This window comes from Denticeps clupeoides, chromosome 14 (genome assembly GCF_900700375.1).
Source record: "Denticeps clupeoides chromosome 14, fDenClu1.1, whole genome shotgun sequence".
In the NCBI taxonomy this organism is placed as follows: Eukaryota; Metazoa; Chordata; class Actinopteri; order Clupeiformes; family Denticipitidae; genus Denticeps; species Denticeps clupeoides.
This window is the reverse complement of record NC_041720.1, coordinates 20,935,199-20,954,664: the sequence shown is the minus strand read 5'-3', so window position 1 is coordinate 20,954,664 and position 19,466 is coordinate 20,935,199. Positions and strand designations below refer to the sequence as shown.

General features: G+C 40.0%; 1 protein-coding gene across 1 annotated transcript; it reads right to left on the bottom strand.

Annotated features, from left to right (window-relative positions):
• Positions 1 to 340: 340 nt before the first annotated feature.
• LOC114763721 (rho GTPase-activating protein 11B-like) lies at positions 341 to 12,290 on the bottom strand. Its single transcript, XM_028953473.1, has 7 exons — positions 12,207 to 12,290; positions 11,970 to 12,040; positions 11,585 to 11,681; positions 11,447 to 11,520; positions 11,105 to 11,287; positions 1,063 to 1,226; positions 341 to 868 (listed from the first exon to the last, which is right to left on the bottom strand). The coding sequence occupies exons 1-7, from the start codon at positions 12,288 to 12,290 to the stop codon at positions 522 to 524; spliced, it is 1,020 nt and encodes a 339-aa protein (XP_028809306.1). The 3' UTR covers positions 341 to 521.
• Positions 12,291 to 19,466: the final 7,176 nt, after the last annotated feature.

Genomic DNA, 19,466 nt, shown 5'->3' with positions numbered 1-19,466 from the left:
TATGTCAGATTGTGAGACTTTTTAAACTTTGAACCCGATTTGTGGGCGACTTTTTTCCAGTTTTCCCATATGTCAGAAGACTCGGTGAGGCCTTTGGCCTCACTTCAATTTTTCGGGTCGCTAGCTTACATGGTTACCCTCAGAGAGTCAAAAATGTATTCCCAACATACTGACAGGCCCAAATAATAATAAACTAGAATTCCCGGTTTATTTTAAACGTCTGAAGAAACGATCGAAAATGAACATTCTGCATCCTCCGGAGTGTCAGGAATGATTTGCTCCTATAGGTTCCTCTCGGGTTCCGGCCCTCTGATGACGATAAGCCATTTTTGGGGCCCGTAAAAAGAGGAGAACCTGGCAGTGGAGAGGTTGTTGGGCCTGACATCTCGAAGCAGTCATAATTTATGTCGTTTGGATGGATATGTGTAGAATACATTAGAAAATGGCAACCTTTAAGACACATATTCGTACAGGCGTCTCCGTCAAAAATCCGTACATCCGAAGCATCAATAAGAAATCAACTATTTATTTAAAGGAGGACCAGACTTTAGTCGTGGAAGGTGTGGTGCTGCGTCCCGTGGCGGTGGGTGAGCTGTGGGAGCGAGAGGAAGATTGCCCCGGATTGATTCGGTTTCTGTTGAGACTAGTCCAGGTCTATGGAAATGCAGAGCATTGCTTGACATGCTGCATGCGCATCTTCTTCGTCGTGGCGCGGGATGTAGGAGGAGTTGCACACTTCGTAGCAGAAGCGGTTGATGGTGCAGCTTCTCCTCGTGGATGGTCTGCTTGAGCGGCTGCGTCAGGTACGGCGCTCCGTGACGTGCAGCCCCTCCTGGCTGGACTCCTCGGCCGATTGAGTGACAATGTTCTGTGGATGCAGAACGAAACATTAAAGAAAGAAAGTCCAGTTGCCATGACTCAACTCTCAGACAAACACTAATGACAGATGAGAGCCCAAAAACAGAAGTTTTACAAAAGGTCTCTTAAATCACGCTCTGTGAGTATAATTTACCACGCTAGTTTAACCCACATCACCTTATTTAAATTTGGCTGCTTCCTTACCAAAGTACTGAGCATTCTCTATAAAGCACTGCATAACAGCAGCCTGGAGCTTCAGCTTCCTCTCAGTGCTGCCGTTCACCTTCTCTGTGCCCTCAGCAGAGTGCAGCAGGTTAGGAGCAAAGACCACAGAGAGGTTACTGCTGTCCATCCGGTTCTCTGCACTCCTGGACCAAATGAAGACATCATTTTATCAACATGTGAAAAAGAGTGAAGAGGGACGACCACAAACACTCTGATAAGAGTGTTACTGCTCCTTCAGCAAAGGCCATACCAGAACCAGACAGCTTTACATGGTGTGTGTCAGGTAACACCCACAGCTTTAAACAGTAAAGTAGGATATACACTGCAAATTGTTCTTTGCTCGCCAAGATTTAAAATCTTAGATCTAGAAATATGAGATTAATTATCTTATTTTTAGTGTTATCTTCTAGTTTAGTATCTTGGAATTCATTGCATATTCTTAAATTAAGAATGAACATGTCTTTATTGCCTTAGTTAGTGTTAGAGTTATCAGTCTTATCCAACACTTATAAACCAGAGAGATATGACACGAAGCAGTTGAGCTCTCTTTTTACTTGCAAGGAGAGCGATCAGAGACGACCATGCCTCCAAAAGCTCTGCCGTCTCTTCCGTTTCCTCTCTTTTTATTTAATAAAGGGCGGTACATTCATCACAGGATCACACCATATAAGCTTATAATTTGCATGTAGGGTTGTCTCTTGGTAGACGCTCCATCGCAAGGTCTCCTTGTTTTCTTGCTTCGCTGCAGCTGCAGGCCTCCTCTTATCAAGTCGCGGTCATTCTGTTCTGCAAACAACCTTTAGCCCACCAGTTTCTCATCCAAGAGACTAATGATTAAATATAGTGCGCATATTAAAAAGATGAATACAGTTTAATACATGTGAGATATAAATGTCAAAAAGGAAATAAAAGGTAATTGCAGGATAACATATACATTTTCCAACAGTTAGTCAGAAAATCTTAAAACTGAATAATTTACTGGTAAAACAAGCTAAATTAGATACAATTATCTTTCACACAAGTTAAAAACTTGTGTGAATTCTGTGACACAAACTCAAGTTTAATTGCTTGGATTAAGAATCACACAAATGGCACATATTTTTTTTTTAAATCATTTTTTCACATATAGGACTCTAGCTTCTTAAAAATTTAGTTACACATTCTTTAAGCACATCAAAAAAAAAGGGACATTTAATTAACTGTAAAGGGCGCATGCCAGTGGCTCATCAGCCCCGCTCCTGCATCTAAGTACTTTGGGGCGTGACCATTTGTAGAAAGCCACGCCCCAGGAGAAGGAGGTGCGTGCTGTGACCCTTGTGCGCTGACATCACATGCTGATAGCACTAGGCGCCAGCACGTGGCTGCTTCAGGAGATTCCCCGTTGAAGAGACGTTGGTCTTTAAAATATCACAATCAGTTACCAGGTCATGTTTTTGTCACATTTTTTATAAATTTTGCTGTCATGGGACTTCAAAGACTGGTTAAACAGAGAATGCTTATAGCCTGTAAGTGAGAGACAATTGTGATGGCTTTGGTGCATATGGTACAATTTAGTTGGTGAAAGACACAACTACAAATGTATAGTGATGCTTACAGCACAATTTTATTACACAATTTTTCAAAGACAAATTAAAGAAGCCTTTGTTTCTTTCAAAGCTGCACAAGTATAGCTTTCCATTTTAGGGCAGTCAGTGTAAAAAACCAAGTGTGGCTAACATAACAACTGCCTGTTACAAAACATTTTACAATATACTGTATAAAGCGCAACTCATGACACATTTGTACCCCCAGGTCCATGTCTATGTGCAAAAATATCATTAACATTATATTTCATTGGCACAAAAAAACTTTCTTTAAAACTAACAGGAAAGTAAGATGTGTAATCAATAAGCTCATGCAACAACTCGGTTGCCTGGGCAAGAATGGGCACTGTCACTTCATAAGCCAACAATTTTTTATCAAAATTCAAAGTTTCATAACGCTGATATTCAAAAGCCACTAAAGAGGAATCAATTACAAAGATATCCTTTATCAATCCAAACACAGGTAATGTACCACTCACATCTGAGATAATCATAGACTTCCCACTGATGTACTTATTACCATTGAGTATAAGCCATTTCACAGAAACAACAGATTGTGTAACATCCATGCCCATGTTTAGCCTTAACATAATCAATGTTCTTCACCTCTGAGACAGGCCCCAATTCCCTCTCATTGGCAAAAATGGGATGCTTACAGCCTGTTTCATTCTGACAACATTCAAGCAACATTTTAAAAATTTAACTTGGATGCCCACTGCTTAAAATAACTGTGCTTTGCCTCAAATCTCATGCACATAGTCCTTATTAAAGGACCAAGTGATTCAATTTGACTAGGAAGATGTAACATGTAGTGTTGCTTGGGTATGAGATTAGTTTCATGGAAAAGTTGTTTAAACTGATACAAGTGTTGCTCAATCATACTTCTGAGGTTTAATATGGTTTGTACAGAAATAATTGGAGAAAGAACTCAATCAGCTTAATGATAAATGTAACATACTCATTGTCCACATCACTCAAAAGGAAAGGTAGTATTTTCAAAAGGATTAACATTTGTCCACAAGACTGTTTCAGTTTATTGTCAGTAGCTGCCAAAGTGTTGACGCTAATAGGGCAAGGCTTATCCCGTATATCAAGAGGTGAGTAAGGAAAACTCTGAATAGCTGAATTCAACAAATCTAGTTGTAAATGTCCATGCAGAATAAAGTGTTTTAATACAAGTTTAACCTCCATTGGTGCAACACCTTCAAAAACAACATGCATGATGTCCTGTGGAGTTTGTTTGCATAGGTCAAATGCAGGTACATCAAGCAGTCTGCTTCTGTTAATTCCATAAGTGGTTTTGAGGGATTCCTTTAAGGTATCTGTGCTTGCTTTGTCTATTTCAACACACTGCCTAATGTGCTTCTCTAGAGTTCTTTTAACAAACTTACTCTCCTCAAAATGTTTTTGCATATCCTCAAAGGTGCATTCACACTGTCTACACTTGCTATAGGCAAACCCAACACCTTCTTTAAAGCCAGCGGGCTCGTGTTGGGCAAGTGTGTCTCCACATACGGCAATTACAGCACCAAACAAATCAATTTCATCATTTGGTGTTTCAATCTTAATACCATTATATAGAAGATTTAAATCCTCTATATTTCTTTTCAAAATAACATCACCACCACACTGAGAAAGATCATTAGCCTTTGCAATAGCAAGGAGTCATATTGCAGCCAACTTTGACCTAAACTTTGGATCAATATTACCTAAACTATAATAAATCATTAACAACTTATTTGCTGAAGCATGTGACCCTAGGGGGTTGCATATTTCAATCTCATCTGTCTACAAAATGATCTGCAATGCATTAGGTCTTACAGAATATAAAGGAGAGGATTTAAAAATGGCCAAAATCATATCAATCAGCAAAATCATACAAGAATCCCTCTCTGCTTCTCTGTGGTACAGTGCTCAACGTGGTGAAGATTCTAGAATTGGACAATAACTGCTTTAAACTTTCAATTAGTGGTACATTAGTGGTAAACTTTTGTTTCGTATGGCCATGACCTTTGAACGACCTTGCTTCACCCAACAAATCTTCTGAGATACTACTACTTCTTCTGGGTTGACTGGATTGAAAAGTTCATGAATAGTCCTATTTTGTCCATAAGCAGTAGTGGAGAAAGGATCAATGAAACGATCAAAGGTAGCCAGAGCCTCATCTTGAACTTGAGTATTAACCTCAGGATGTTCTTCAAACACTCTTTTCAATCTGTCCTTCAACACATCCAGGAGAGCAGCTTGGTACTGTTGCACCCCTGAGACGATACTGTTGACTGATCTCTGTGAAAATATTAAAATATCCTTTTCAATTAACATAAGACAGATGTCCACCATTTAGATGCATTTAAAATAACATCTGCATAATTGGGATGCAACGGTACTCGGTAAAATACCGGACCGTTCGGTACGCACTGCATGGTCCGGTACGCCCTTGAGTACCACGGTATTTCGGTTTTGCACTTCCTTTTGAAAAAGCCGCTTAATGCTTACCAGGCTACTGTTCAGCAGTAAGCGCCAATGAGTGAAAGCCCGCCCCCGCGAGTTAACGTCCAATCACTGCTGTGGCTCCACCCACTCGCCCTCTCTCACACTGACAGAACCGGAGCTGAACTTGCAGCTCGGCACACAGACGCGGGAAAAAAAGAAAAACAAACAAGCACGACCAGCACTAGCGTCCCATTACTTTTGTCCATATTAGACCTAGAGCGCTGCGTGGACACAAGTATTGGGATGCCTGACCATTACACCAACAGACACTTTAATGACACTGCATTCAAACCCATACTTTCATAGATGGTTTTTGGCTTTGCAGCTGCTATAATGGTTCCGCCCCCCCATGCTCTGGACTCTAAAGGGGAACTTGTTTTTCTATAACAAACTACATAAAACTACATAACAAACTACATAGAACTACATTCCTTGACCCATCCAATCAAGCTTACCTGTGACAAGTGGCATTGCTCCCGGGTATTGATTGCAAAAGATGCAGCAGATCTGACAATATCAGGTTTAGTTGTGGATGATTGAACGCCAACTTCTTCCTTTAATGGTTACAAAAAGCAAAGTGACCTTCTTGCTTGTTGGTTCCCTAGTCCCTTCCCCGTTAAATAAATTTAAAACATACCGAATTAGAAGAGCGAGCCTCAGGCAGCAAGATTTCAGGTCGAGTGACGTCGGGCGTTGCGTCCACAGAGTTAGCCGCTACAAAAGTGGTACCTTCCGAAAAAATGGATACACCAAAACTTTCAGATCCTAGTACAGCTGATGAGGGTGTCCTTATCCATCCTCTTGGTGGGCGTACATCGTCAAATACAGAGAGTGGGTCCGTTTAATGTGGCGAAAGAATGAGTTAAAAACTCTGAAATCTTGTTCACAACCATCAATTCCACAGTAAACCCAAAAATCTGGACTACGGCCATGAACTACATTAATGTGGCTAAGGAGCACCTTTAGACTTAAAGCAACAAACACGAAACAGATCATACACCTCCACGCCGCCATAGTGCGTTTTATCGTCTGATGTTGAACTTGAAGGGGGAAAAAAAGGAACGTTATTTTCCCGCCTGATTCTATGCTTCTGATTGGTTAAATGTAAGCCAAGCCAATGAGAGGCACTCCCGCCCAAATTTAACCAATGAGAGGCAAAGTAGGGATGGGACGTTCAAAAAATGCAATGGGGGAGGGGAATTATATAAAACCCTTTTTATTAAACATCGCCATTTTACATTTAAAATTTTGAGCCAACGTTTTATATTCATTCTCACATTTCTGTAACAACATACGTATTTTATATTTATATTTTTATTATCCTAAATCGCAAGACGACGTCAGTTATCTAAATCGGAGCCTTTTCGCTTGGTCAACCTGAGGAGTATTTTGAAGAAATCAGAACGGAGACAAGTTAAAGGTAGGTATCGAGCATCATTCTTTCATAATCAATTTTTAAGACCATGCAAAATAAGTTTGTTTAGTTATGTTCCAGGTTTTCGTTTTCCATTCGTTCCTATAAAGAGATGCTAGCTTCCTAGCTAACTTTAAAACATGAATCTTCAAATACAGTGACTGGACTCCAATCGAATTAGTCCTAAATATGACGACTTTTATAATAATTAAAAAACTCGACTGATTTTGTGTTCAAGACTTGCGACTGTACTTTCTGGACTGATGACCGATTTCATTGCATGAAAAAGAACTTGCACCTTATCACTGGAAAAAGTAATTCCTCGACCAGATCAAAGCGGGTTTGTGGGAGCAGTATGGGAGGTTTGTGCGATTGCGGTGATAAAACCTTAATCAAAAAAATGAATTTTACAGTTATGAGTGGCAAATTGTACAATCCTAGCAAAGCACTCAGAGCTAACTAGCATCATCGTGGCTTTACTTGCTTGCCACTGAAACTGCTATTTGGTAGACTAAAGTATGCTGGTTATGGTGAACAATCTGGTTAAGATCCCTCCCTCATTTGAAGTAAAGCCCTGCACGGTACTATTTTGTTTAAATCCCGCTCAACTGAGTTTCTGACCATTCCCGCCCGCTCCCGGAAAATGCATTTATGAAGTAAAAATTTTTTATGAAAATCTCTTTATGAAGTAAAAAAAAACGGTCCATGTGCTGTTATTTTACGTTAGTGGCGCGCACAGGCTCTTTCACAGAGGATGTGAAACACATAAGATCAACGCGCTCTCTGCCCATTAACTGATATTTCGCACAATGCAATATGTTTATATGTATTGCATGTTTTATTTCAGTAGAACAAGAACAGAGTAAATAAAAACAAATTCACAGAATTTTGTAGACTAGTGCTTTGCAACACTTCGCACAACACGCAAAGTCCAGCTCTTTACCTTCTTTGTCTGTTACAATTTTAAACTTTTTCCATATCTCCGATTTCCCAATCTTTAGTTTTGTTTTATATTCTCCATTCTTAATTTTATTGACAACTTCAGCTACATCCTCCATCCTGCTAACAATTTTGGGACCCGCTGTCTATTTTTATCCCGTCCGTTCCCGCCTGCTGTCTCTGTTGATCCCGCCCACAGCAACCTAAATCCCGCCCAATCCCGCGAGATTTGCGTTGGGTCCCACGGGATTCCGCTCCCAATGCAGGGCTTAATTTGAAGCACCAAAGAGCCGTGAAGCATCGCATCGGGGCCGCTCCTGTGTAGTATGCTTTTTTGGAATGCGTCCTCGTAAAGCCGAGACCGGCGCTTCACAATTACAATGCAGTCAGTATTTCGTAAATCGCTCTGCCGAAATAAAACAATTTAAATCTTCACTAATGGTAATTCAAGTCCTAATATGGTCCTTTAAAATTAAACTGCTTCTAAATTGTGCGCACTGCACTATACAGGTGGTTTAAGGCTTATGTAGCAAAGTCGTTAATATTTATCAAATATATATCAGCAAATATGTAGTTTAAGGTTCAGTGATACCGTCTTTCAACTTTATTATTAGTAGTACTATATCAAATGGATCTGTCATATTTTATTAGGTGCTATATTAAATTTGGACATTAAAATTCAATGACTTGACCTGTAACTCGCTTGTCCTAAGGAAATGACTTGACTTGTTTGATTCCAAGTAGGGATGCAAATTGCCTGATTCTAAACATTGCCACTGAATTGACTTGAGACATTTCCTGTTGCTTTTTATTAGGTAACATTCTCAAACAGCGAACCGGAAATAAGCATCTCTTAAGCATGGATGACTTGGACAACACCACATTGTCAGTGCTGGAAGGTACCACATGGTTGTGAAGAATATTGTAAACCTTGTTTTATTCACTACATATTTGTAGAACATACTGTATAAAGACAGATCATGCACTATACAGAACACTTGGAATTTTCTATGGTCTAAAGGTAAAGTTACAGGTATGTGTGCTGTTTACTGTTTTTTTGTGTTACAAATAAATACTGATACAAGGTAAAGATTTTTTTTTATTCTATCATGTATAACCACTTTATCTCCAAGTTATTTAACCATAAAGCTGGTATCTGTTAACGCAACTGTAAAAATTCAAAACAAAACTCTATCCGTTTTGTTAATTTTACAGCCGCTAATATTGATGACAGGGTTTTGAGAACCCTCAGCCGTGATGACCTGAAGGATCTCTTTCCTGGCCCTGAAAATTCTCAGGCGGAAGAAGCTGTGGGATGTCATCAGTCCACAGGTAAATATACTCCATTCCAAAATAGCTTAGGGGATTGTCATCGGACATGTTCCTTGTTTTATATATAATGAATTATTTAAATATATATATATTCACTTTTTAATTGTCCCCACAATTTCAATAGTTTGAAAATGCTGCAGACCATACGACAAAGAGTAATGACGACAGAAGAGCTTGTTGCAGCTATTTCTGCTTTAGCAGATGACATGGTGTCTCGGTAACGGGTCTCCCCAATCTGCGTGTCACTGACTGCATGAGTGCCTGTAACGCCTGTGTTAGATCGGTGTGCATTCTTCCCATGTCAAGTCCAGTTAAGCTGGAAAGTTCATCCACCCTCTGCGAGAGCGAAAACAACCTGTCAAACGCATCTATTGCTGATGGCCGATTGTTATCCATGTCATCTTCCAAAGCATAAATAGCTGCAAAAAGCTCTTAAATATCTGTCCATTTTTACCCTCTAAGGCTCTGACAGCAGTTAATGAACAGGTTGCTAACGTAACCGATATGAATTCTTTGTTCCGCCGTGAAAATGACTCTGATGTTAAACATTCGTTCTGTATGACTTTCCCCAAGGTCTCTTGTGCCCCACACTTTCAGAATCACTGATCTGAATGAACAAATCACTCAGATGAATGGATTCTGGCGAGGCCCTGAACAAGGAAGTGATGTTGTTAGTGAAGCCCCGCCTTGATGAATATCTGACAGTTGGGAATTGTCAATTGAGGTTTTCTCCTCAACATGCAATGCATTCGCCGGGGGCCCCATTCCATTTGAATAAAGAGGCACAAAACCCGTACACAAAATGCAATTCAGTGAACTGTTATTCTATTTATTTTACAAAATATTTTGAAATGATTTAAGGATTGCATCAGCACTATGCTCATTGAATTGCCAATTGCAAAATGCATGGCCATTTGAATAAAGAGTCACAAAACCCATATACGAAATGCAATTCAGTGAATTGTTAGTCTATTTATTATTCAAAATGTTTTGAAATGAATTAAGGATTGCATCAGCACTTTGCACATTGAATTACCAGTTGCAAAATGTAATTTCAAATTACATGCTCTGATTGAATATTGAATTGGCAATTGCAAAATGAATTGCCATTTGAAGTTTTTGTGCTTACAATCTTCCATTATCCTGTGTAAAACCATTTTTCTGTGTAGAATCAATGTGCAGATAAATCGGCTGTGAAGATGTTTTCTTGAATAATCCATATTCAACTGTATGTCCTTGTCATTTGATTGTAGCCAAAGGAGGATCCATCTCTTTACTTAGAGAAACAGCCTCTCTCTACCCCGGTGTTGATCTTGCATCCTTGCTGTAGGAAATGTACCAGTGAGCACTTTAAAAAAGGATGATTTCTTTGATGGAATGTTAATGTTAATGGCAAACTACTACACTTTGCACCTGACATACCCAAAATGTATTACAACCCTTCTCTCAGTCATTCAGAGAGAGGTTCTAGGCGATGCCATCCATGATCGAGATGCCACAGGCTCATATAAGAAAGCAATCACTGAGTGGAAATCCTTTACTGAGAAATAGATGCACAAATGTATATAATGTCAGGTTTCTTGGTGTGGTTATCTTCCTGTTTTGACTGTCAGTCATTTGTTGCCATACACCTGTACCTGACTTTTGAAAGCTAGAACAAGTTCTTATTTGTCCTCTACTAAGGTTTTGTGGCATTTCATGTAGAAATGTCTTTATTGGTAAAATCTCTCTCTCTCCCTCTCTCTCTCAAAAGTTGTTGTGATCAATAAATAATGGAAAATTCACTTGCAGTCCTCGTTGTGATTTAATGTGGTTTTCTAGTTTTAAGAAATATGGTCTAATATTAATGAGTAGTATTATCTTAAATATGGATTTTAACATACTTATTTTTAAATGAACTGACTTGTTTCAAGTAACAGCATAAATATATTTCACTAGAATTAAGTCCCACCTAAATAACGATTTGGGAATTATTTTAACCGTATAGAATTAAGAATCATTTGCTAATATTTAGTATATATCACTTATTACTGTGCTAGTAAAAGTCTGATCTCAAGTAATTTGATCTAAAAACTAGCATTTTCAGCTTATTCCAATCCTTTGAACACTTATCAGAGCATTCTTAATTCTAGACTAAACAACTCTTATTTTAAGATTTCTTATCAAGTAAAATTATCTTGCTGCATGTAGTATTAAGTCATTTCCACCTTAAACTTAGTGTTAATTTCTTATATTTGTCTTAATCATTTTTGCAGTGTACCTCTTAGAGACACTCTGAAGGAAGCTAAAAAAGTACTGCAGAGAACTTAAATTCCGTTCAGGCAGCACACAGGACAGTAGCATGGTAGCCTTGGTTCTCTCCGCCCACGTTGCCAGCTTCTGAGCTTTAAGTAGAGCTCTGTGCAAACCCACCGGAAGGATGGGCTCTGGAAGCTCCCTGGAGTTCAAGTTCAAGTGACCTTTATTGTCATCTCTTCTATATATTGTGCAGATAAACAGAGAGACGAGAAGACGTGGCTCCAGTTTACAGTGCAACAAAAAAGTAGACAACAAAAAAACAGAAAACAGATGCGTCACATGAAATACAATATATAAATAAGAGAACTGCTTCAAGAGGCCAGCCACGTCCAGGGGGAGCGCTAAGGACAGGCAGTCCTCGCCCTGGTCCAGCTTAGCCTACACAACACAACCCTGTCAAACACCGGCCAAGGTCCCAAGGTCAGACGGAGTCATCACTCACCCGAAGAGCCTTAATACGCGCAACAGAGCCGAACTTCCTGAAGATGCCCTCTGTCTGCACGTGTTCAAACAGACTTGTACAAGCGTCCAGCAAAAAACTGAAAAAGAAAAATACACATTTACACAGAATACTTAAACACGACCGAACTTTACTGAAGTTTGCCAAGAAACTTAACTTCCACAGAATAAATCAAGAAACCATACAGGTACAGACAGGGCCCTATTTTCATATTAACAAGTTCAATTATGGGGCGTTTAAATTACTGATGTTGCTTAACGAACATTGCCAAAAAAAACACAACTGTTTCTATACAGGTCAACCTGCTCCAAAGCCACTGTTCAGTAATCGCAAACATACCAACAAAAGAAGAAGAAGAAGAACTCACCATGGTACGCTGCCATAGTCCTGCACAACACAGTGCTGCAAAGCATCCAGGGCAGTTCCAAAAACCTTCACCTGGGGCACAAAAACACTCCAAATCATCCCTCCACAAACCACAAAACCTTTATTTCAACCCGAGCTAATGTGCAACTCCATCACATGGACACTTGTCCCCCTGAAGCCCGGCTGATCGTTCCTGCTGCTTTCATTCCGGCGCAGCGTCCCAGGTTCAAACGCTTACCGAGCGCGCTGCAGACATCTTGCTGCTCCGCTTTTTATTCCGTTTCTTCATCTTTATCCCGAATTCGGAGCGGAGCTGCTGCATATATGGGTGTACGCGTATTTTATAAGTTCAACTAACTTAAACTATCAAGTTTTACCTCAGGCCACAGTGCTGCCCTGTTGTGAAACGGCTGAAAACTCCAGACAAGTTTTTGCCATTTTCTTATCATTACAAAGCAATTTAAGGTCTGTGCACTTTGGATGCTCCTTGGAAAATACATTTTCTGTCTACAAGGTATGTTGCTTGCTGTAATGAGGAAACCATTTTGTGGGTGAACAAGGTGAGTTGTTTTCTCTATTCAAATATTACAAATTAGAAACTGCTGGAACATTTGAATGTGTGTAAATTATGAGCTCGTCTGAAATGAACAGTGAGCATTTGATTCAGTGTATGTTTGAAAAAGTAAATACCCACTTTCAACATATGCCACATTTTTTTGCACTACTAGTTTTGTTTAAAGCCACCGTAGCCCTTTTACCCCCAAACTATGACAGCTGGGCTCTGGGTTCATATCACTAAACGTGATCCTTTACTCATATGACTTAATATTTTAAATGTTATTAGTGGAATGAATTATATAAATGTGTATGACAGACACACAGATAAGAATATGTACAAAATATGTATTTCTTCTCTTTATATATTTAACCAAGAAACCCAAAAGAAATGACACACACATAAATCACACCAACATAAAAAACCAACATAAACTAAAGAAATATCGTGGTGCTTCGGGAGTCACTTACGGCTCCCAGCACAATATGGCACGCTTCAGTACTTCAGTCACTGTAACTCCTGACCTCCTGGGAAATAGTCCGCTGCGGTGCTCCTCGAGATGACGGGATGACCCTGGAAAATATGCGGTAGCGCAGACTGCTATCTGGGTGCTCGGTGGACAGCGAATTCGTACGCCAGGCCCGTGTCCGAGCACGGAGCTAAGAGGCTAGGCTAATCGCTAGTGATGTTCCAGCAGATGCCACTGTGGAGGTCCAGCGCTGCCTTTCAGAGCCAAATATAATCAGGCTGGAAAAGCCTCTGGAGTACTGGGAGAGGCAAAAAGGACTAACCCAATTTGTATATTTTCATTTTGTTCATTTTTAAAGTGAAGTGATTGTGCACACCGGCATCTTCTGTGCTGTGAAAGGGTGTTTTCAAAGACCGGAGAGGTTGTCAAAAAAAAGTCATCACTTAAAAGCAAAAACTGTTGAGAAATTGTTATTTATGAATAAAAATTAATAAAAATTCCACTGTTCTGTACATCATTGTCAAGTTACACAAGCATACACGACTTGCCATATCATATAAAACTTCCACTTTGTGAAAATATTCACACAGAATACACATTATACACATTTGTGATCATTCATAGATGGTTTGTAATTATACACCTGGCCAGTAGGTGGTGTCCTGTGCACATGAAGCTGCGAGAAATGAACCCTTTTCTCCAACCATTTGGCTCAAGTGGTGCGATGCCTCATGAGGCTTCATTCCACCATCACTACTGCAAACCTTAAGTGTCTAACTGATACGTCCATCCAGACTATACCACTAATCTCCACTTCTTTATCAGTTCAACCAGATGATCCATCGCTGGCCAGCGCTTTTCACTGAAAGTCAGATTTGTGAATGTGTCCTTTAATGTTCTTTTTCTTATTTGTTTTACATACATCATGTTCAGAGACGCTTATTTGTGTTATAAATTACATTTACATTTATGGCATTTATCAGACGCCCTTATCCAGAGCGACTTACAATCAGTAGTTACAGGGACAGTCCCCCCCTGGAGACACTCAGGGTTAAGTGTCTTGCTCAGGGACACAATGGTAGTAAGTGGGGTTTGAACCTGGGTCTTCTGGTTCATAGGTGAGTGTGTTAGCCACTAGGCTACTACCACCCTAAATAACTCTGTCTGAATATGAAAAAAAACTGAGCATATTTTATATTGAGTTTAACATGATTAACCTGGAGTAAAGAAGAGGTCTTTGGTGTTCTTGATGGGTTGTGTCCAAGTTTGATGGAAATGTTCAGGTCGGATAGGAAAGCAGTTAGCTGACCAGCTACATCACACAACGGTGGGTTGATATTTCTCTTTTCTTCTTGTAATGGTATTGATGGTTTAGTTCAATACATAAACTTGTTCTCCAATCTTCCCTTGTGGTATTTCTCTATATGGACAAATAAACTGATATAAGATATATTTCTTTGTTCTACATTCAAGTGTGTTTTATACCTCTTTGTAGAGCACAGAGCCAACAGCCATTAGATGCCTTGTCCTAAGAGGACTTCCAATCATTGTTGGAGATGATGCATCTACAGTGGTGTGAAAAACTATTTGCCCCCTTCCTGATTTCTTATTCTTTTGCATGTGTCACACAAAATGTTTCTGATCATCAAACACATTTAACTATTAGTCAAAGATAACACAAGTAAACACAAAATGCAGTTTTTAAATGGTTTTTATTATTTAGGGAGAAGAAAAAAAATCCAAACCTACATGGCCCTGTGTGAAAAAGTAATTGCCCCCTGAACCTATTAACTGGTTGGGCCACCCCCTTAGCAGCAATAACTGCAATCAAGCGTTTGCGATAACTTGCAATGAGTCTTTTACAGCGCTCTGGAGGAATTTTGGCCCACTCATCTTTGCAGAATTGTTGTAATTCAGCTTTAATTGAGGATTTTCTACCATGAACCGCCTTTTTAAGGTCATGCCACAACATCTGAATAGGATTCAGGTCAGGACTTTGACTAGGCCACTCCAAAGTCTTCATTTTGTTTTTCTTCAGCCATTCAGAGGTGGATTTTCTGGTGTGTTTTGGGTCATTGTCCTGCTGCAACACCCAAGATCGCTTCAGCTTGAGTTGATGAACAGATGGCCGGACATTCTCCTTCAGGATTTTTTGGTAGAATTCATGGTTCAATCTATCACAGCAAGCCTTCCAGGTCCTAAAGCAGCAAAACAACCCCAGACCATCACACTACCACCACCATATTTTACTGTTGGTATGATGTTCTTTTTCTGAAATGCTGTGTTACTTTTACGGCAGATGTAACGGGACACACACCTTCCAAAAAGTTCCAACTTCTGTCTCGTCGGTCCACAAGGTATTTTCCCAAAAGTCTTGGCAATCACTGAGATGTTTTTTTAGCAAAATTGAGACGAGCCTTAATGTTCTTTTTGCTTAAAAGTGGTTTGCGCCTTGGAAATCTGCCATGCAGGCCGTTTTTGCCCAGTCTCTTTCTTATGGTGGCGTCGTGAACACTGGTCTTAATTGAGGCAAGTGAGGCCTGCAGTTCTTTAGATGTTGTCCTGGGGTCTTTTGTGACGTATCGGGTGAGTTGTCTCTGCGCTCTTGGGGTAATTTTGGTCGGCCGGTCACTCCTGGGAAGGTTCACCACTGTTACATGTTTTTGCCATTTGTGGATATGGCTTTATAACCTTTACCAGACTGATAGATCTCAATTACTTACTTTCTCATTTGTTCCTGAATCTCTTTGGATCTTGGCATGATGTCTAGCTTTTGAGGTGCTTTTGGTCTACTTCTCTGTGTCAGGTAGCTCCTATTTAAGTGATTTCTTGATTGAAACAGGCGTGGCAGTAATCAGGCCTGGGAGTGACAACTGTGGTTTATCACACCCTGAGTTCAATTTCTGTTAAGTTATTTTTTCACAAGGTGGGCTATGCTGTCCTCACTACAGTGTAGGAACTGAAGCTATAAAGCTAGTTAAACTCTTCCTGCAAATAATGGCTCGAGCCGTCATAAGTTTTCTTTACGCCATTTACCGTGGCTATCTTCATTCATTTACAGAGACGGGATGAAAACTATAACACAAGAAAACATAAATTAACCATCCTGTATGTGTTTAACCATCATAAATAAATGGTCTTTGTAACATACATTAACGTTTCTTTTCTTAAACAAATAATGCCTTTAACATTAACCTAACACTTTAACTTATGAAATTATGTACTCACAACATTGCATCTGTGGTGATTACAGTATGGATTACATGCGATGGACACAGATTACACACAAATGAATTCTAGTGTGGTCTTGACGAATTATAGGCAAACAGGATATGAACCATAACAACTTCCTGTACAAAATAAAAGCACTCGCTAAAAGTCTCTTACTCTGAACCTTTCGAAATAAAGTTGCACTCAAAAGATGCCAACATATAAACGCACACAAAATGTCTCTAATAGCTTGTTTGCAGTGACTAAAATAAAACCACATTGAATTATAAAAATCAGAATATTAAATAATTCTATACAGCTGATTGTAGACAAATTGCTGTTAACCTGATTATTCTCTCCATGGACATCCAGGTGGGAATCCTCTGCTATGAGGACAACAGTGCTGCAAGCCCAGCATTGCCACAACTCAACCCCTCAAGAGTGGGCATCATCCTAGAGGGCAACCTGGCAATGGAAGCACTCACCAACCTACCTCAAGCAATGTGCCTCCTGTTTGGCTTTACCTACACACTTCACCTGCAGAACCAGAACTGCTTGAAAAACACTTTTACCTTCATTCAGCAGGTAAAAAGTGAGCTACCTCCAAAGGTTCCGAAGCTGAAAAATTAGCTAGCAGGGTAAGACACAATTATGCTTATAGCTCAGATCTTCATGCCTGTGTCTAGATTGTTGCACAATTACTTTGCACTGATTAGAGCAAATAGGCTTGCAGTTGTTCATTTTGTATCTGATTCTTCTTGTGCTAGATGTGTCTAGTATTGTATTTTTATTTTAGAAAAGTTGCAAGTTTTTATTTTTACCAACTCTGGTCCTTACTGCATAGTTGTTCTTTAGTCTGATGTTCTTAATGCCTGCAGTGTTGTATGGCACACAAAGCATACAGTGTTTTTTCTTTTGCACATGCAGTATATGCTGCTACATGGTCAGTGGGTTTTTTTTTCAAGCTTAAAATTTTTTATAGAGCAAACAATTAAAATTCTGTGCTCTGATTGTATTTGGATTGAAATTGTTTAATAATTCAATACATTTAATATTTCAAGACCCAGAAAACTGGGTCATGTTATATTCAAGGCTGCCACACAAAGACCGTGAAACGCACAGATACAACTCTCTGCACAAATTGATATATTGGTTGCTTCGTTGGGGACTACCGGACGCCCACAATTTGACTTTGTGTCCAGATGGTTTGACATACAAAAATGTTTTCGCCAAGACCGACATTTGACATATAGTTTGTCTCTGTCTGATTTACGGATCACGCACAATTTTGGAACACAAAAAATTGTCAATGGGCAAAAAAGAGAACTTTTTTTTTTGGCACTTAATGCAGGTCGTACCGAAGCACGCACACCGGCATGCTATATATCAAAAATTAGTACTTTTATCAGGGTCATTTTCCCATTAGAATGCATTGAATGCTAATTTTAGCATTGGTAGCATTTGTAAAATGGGGCCCCTTTTAAAGCAGTACTGCTACTGTGTCTTTACCTACAAAGGGGGTCCTACAAGGGGTACTGATACAGCAGCAGCGCCAGCACTGTAATTCAATGGAATCTTAAACCAGCTGCTTCATAAGGATGCCAATCAAACACATTATTAAGACCTCCCGGCCCGCTTAATTAGGGACAACCTGTCCTTCGGACACTTTATTAGGGATGCCCACCCTTCGACCACTTTATTAGGGACGGCTGGTCCTTCAGCAACTTTATTAGGGACACCCGGTCCTTCGGCCACTTTATTAGGGACGCCCACCCTTTGGCCACTTTATTTATATCTTGGCCACACCATGTTAGCATTTTTTATGTTAACATGCTAGCATAATCATGCTAACATGCTATTTTTTTTACATGCGCCAAATTTTACGTGACGCATCTTGGCCATGCCCTTTTAGCATTTTTGATGTTAGCATGATAGCATTAGCAACAGAGTTTATAAAAGAGTTTTGTCTTGTGGGCTGTGCTAACTTCTCTTCCTCCTCCATCGGGAGCTGCTCACCCTAGTTTCTGGGCATTTCATTTTCTCTCTTCTTTCTGGGCCTCTCTGAAAACTGGTTCCTGGCTTTTCTTCATGTAACTGCAATAGTAATCTACCGGTGTTAATACATTTAATTTGCAGGGGCAGTGGTGGCCTAGTGGTTAAGGAAGCAGCCCCATAATCAGAAGGTTGCCGGTTCGAATCCCGATCCGCTGAGGTGCCGTTGAGCAAAGCACCGTCCCCACACACTGCTCCCTGGGTGCAGTGTCATGGCTGCTCACTTTATTAATCCTTATGGATTAATAAAGTAAAAAAAGAAACTGTTCATTCTTGTAACCTCTATTGTGCCATGCCTTTTTCATGCCAGGTACCATCAGATGTGTTTTAAATACAGAGCTAGACTGCCATTAGGTACCGAGATGAGATCCTCAGACCCCTTGTGAGACCATATGCTGATGCAGTTGGCCCTGGGTTCCTCCTAATTCAAGACAATGCCAGACCTCATGTGTATCAGCATTTCCTGCAAGATGAAGGCATTGATGCTATGGATTGGCCCACCCATTCCTCAGACCTGAATCCAATTGAGCACATCTGGGACATCATGTCTCGCTTCATCCACCAAGAGCATGATGCACCACAGAGTGTTCAGGAGTTGGCGGATGTCCAGGTCTGGGAAAAGATTCCTCAGGAGACCATCCTCCACCTTATCAGGAGTATGCACAGGTGTTGTAGGAAGATCATGCAGGCACGTGGAGGCCACACACACTACTGAGCCTCATTTTGATTTGTTTTAAGGGCATTATATCAAAGTTGGATCAGCCTGTAAAAACTGATGCACTATGAATAATTTCCGGATGCACTGTATAGATAATTCTACTTACTACCACATGCTTTCAGGCTACAGGCTGTAAAAGTTCAGGCTACAGACACTGAGCATATAAAAATGATGCATACAAATAAAAAAATCTGAGAAACATTCTGTAACCGCAGTTGTCATTTGTGCCAAACAAATTGTGAATTTGTTATAACATTAAAACACAAATTACTCACAAAACCTACTAAATTACAGTAACGTGAGTAAATGTAAGTCGTTAATTTCCACCTCTTTTCACAGGTTTAAAAAAATGCCGCAGACACATTTCATATTAACTGTTTTCTGGCCACGTTAAACTTTCATTTCCGGTTCCGGCTCGAGTCGAACCTCAGCCCGCCCACGGGAACCGGAATCGGGGGCGTGGCCTCCGTCAGGGAAGAACGCCATTGGACGC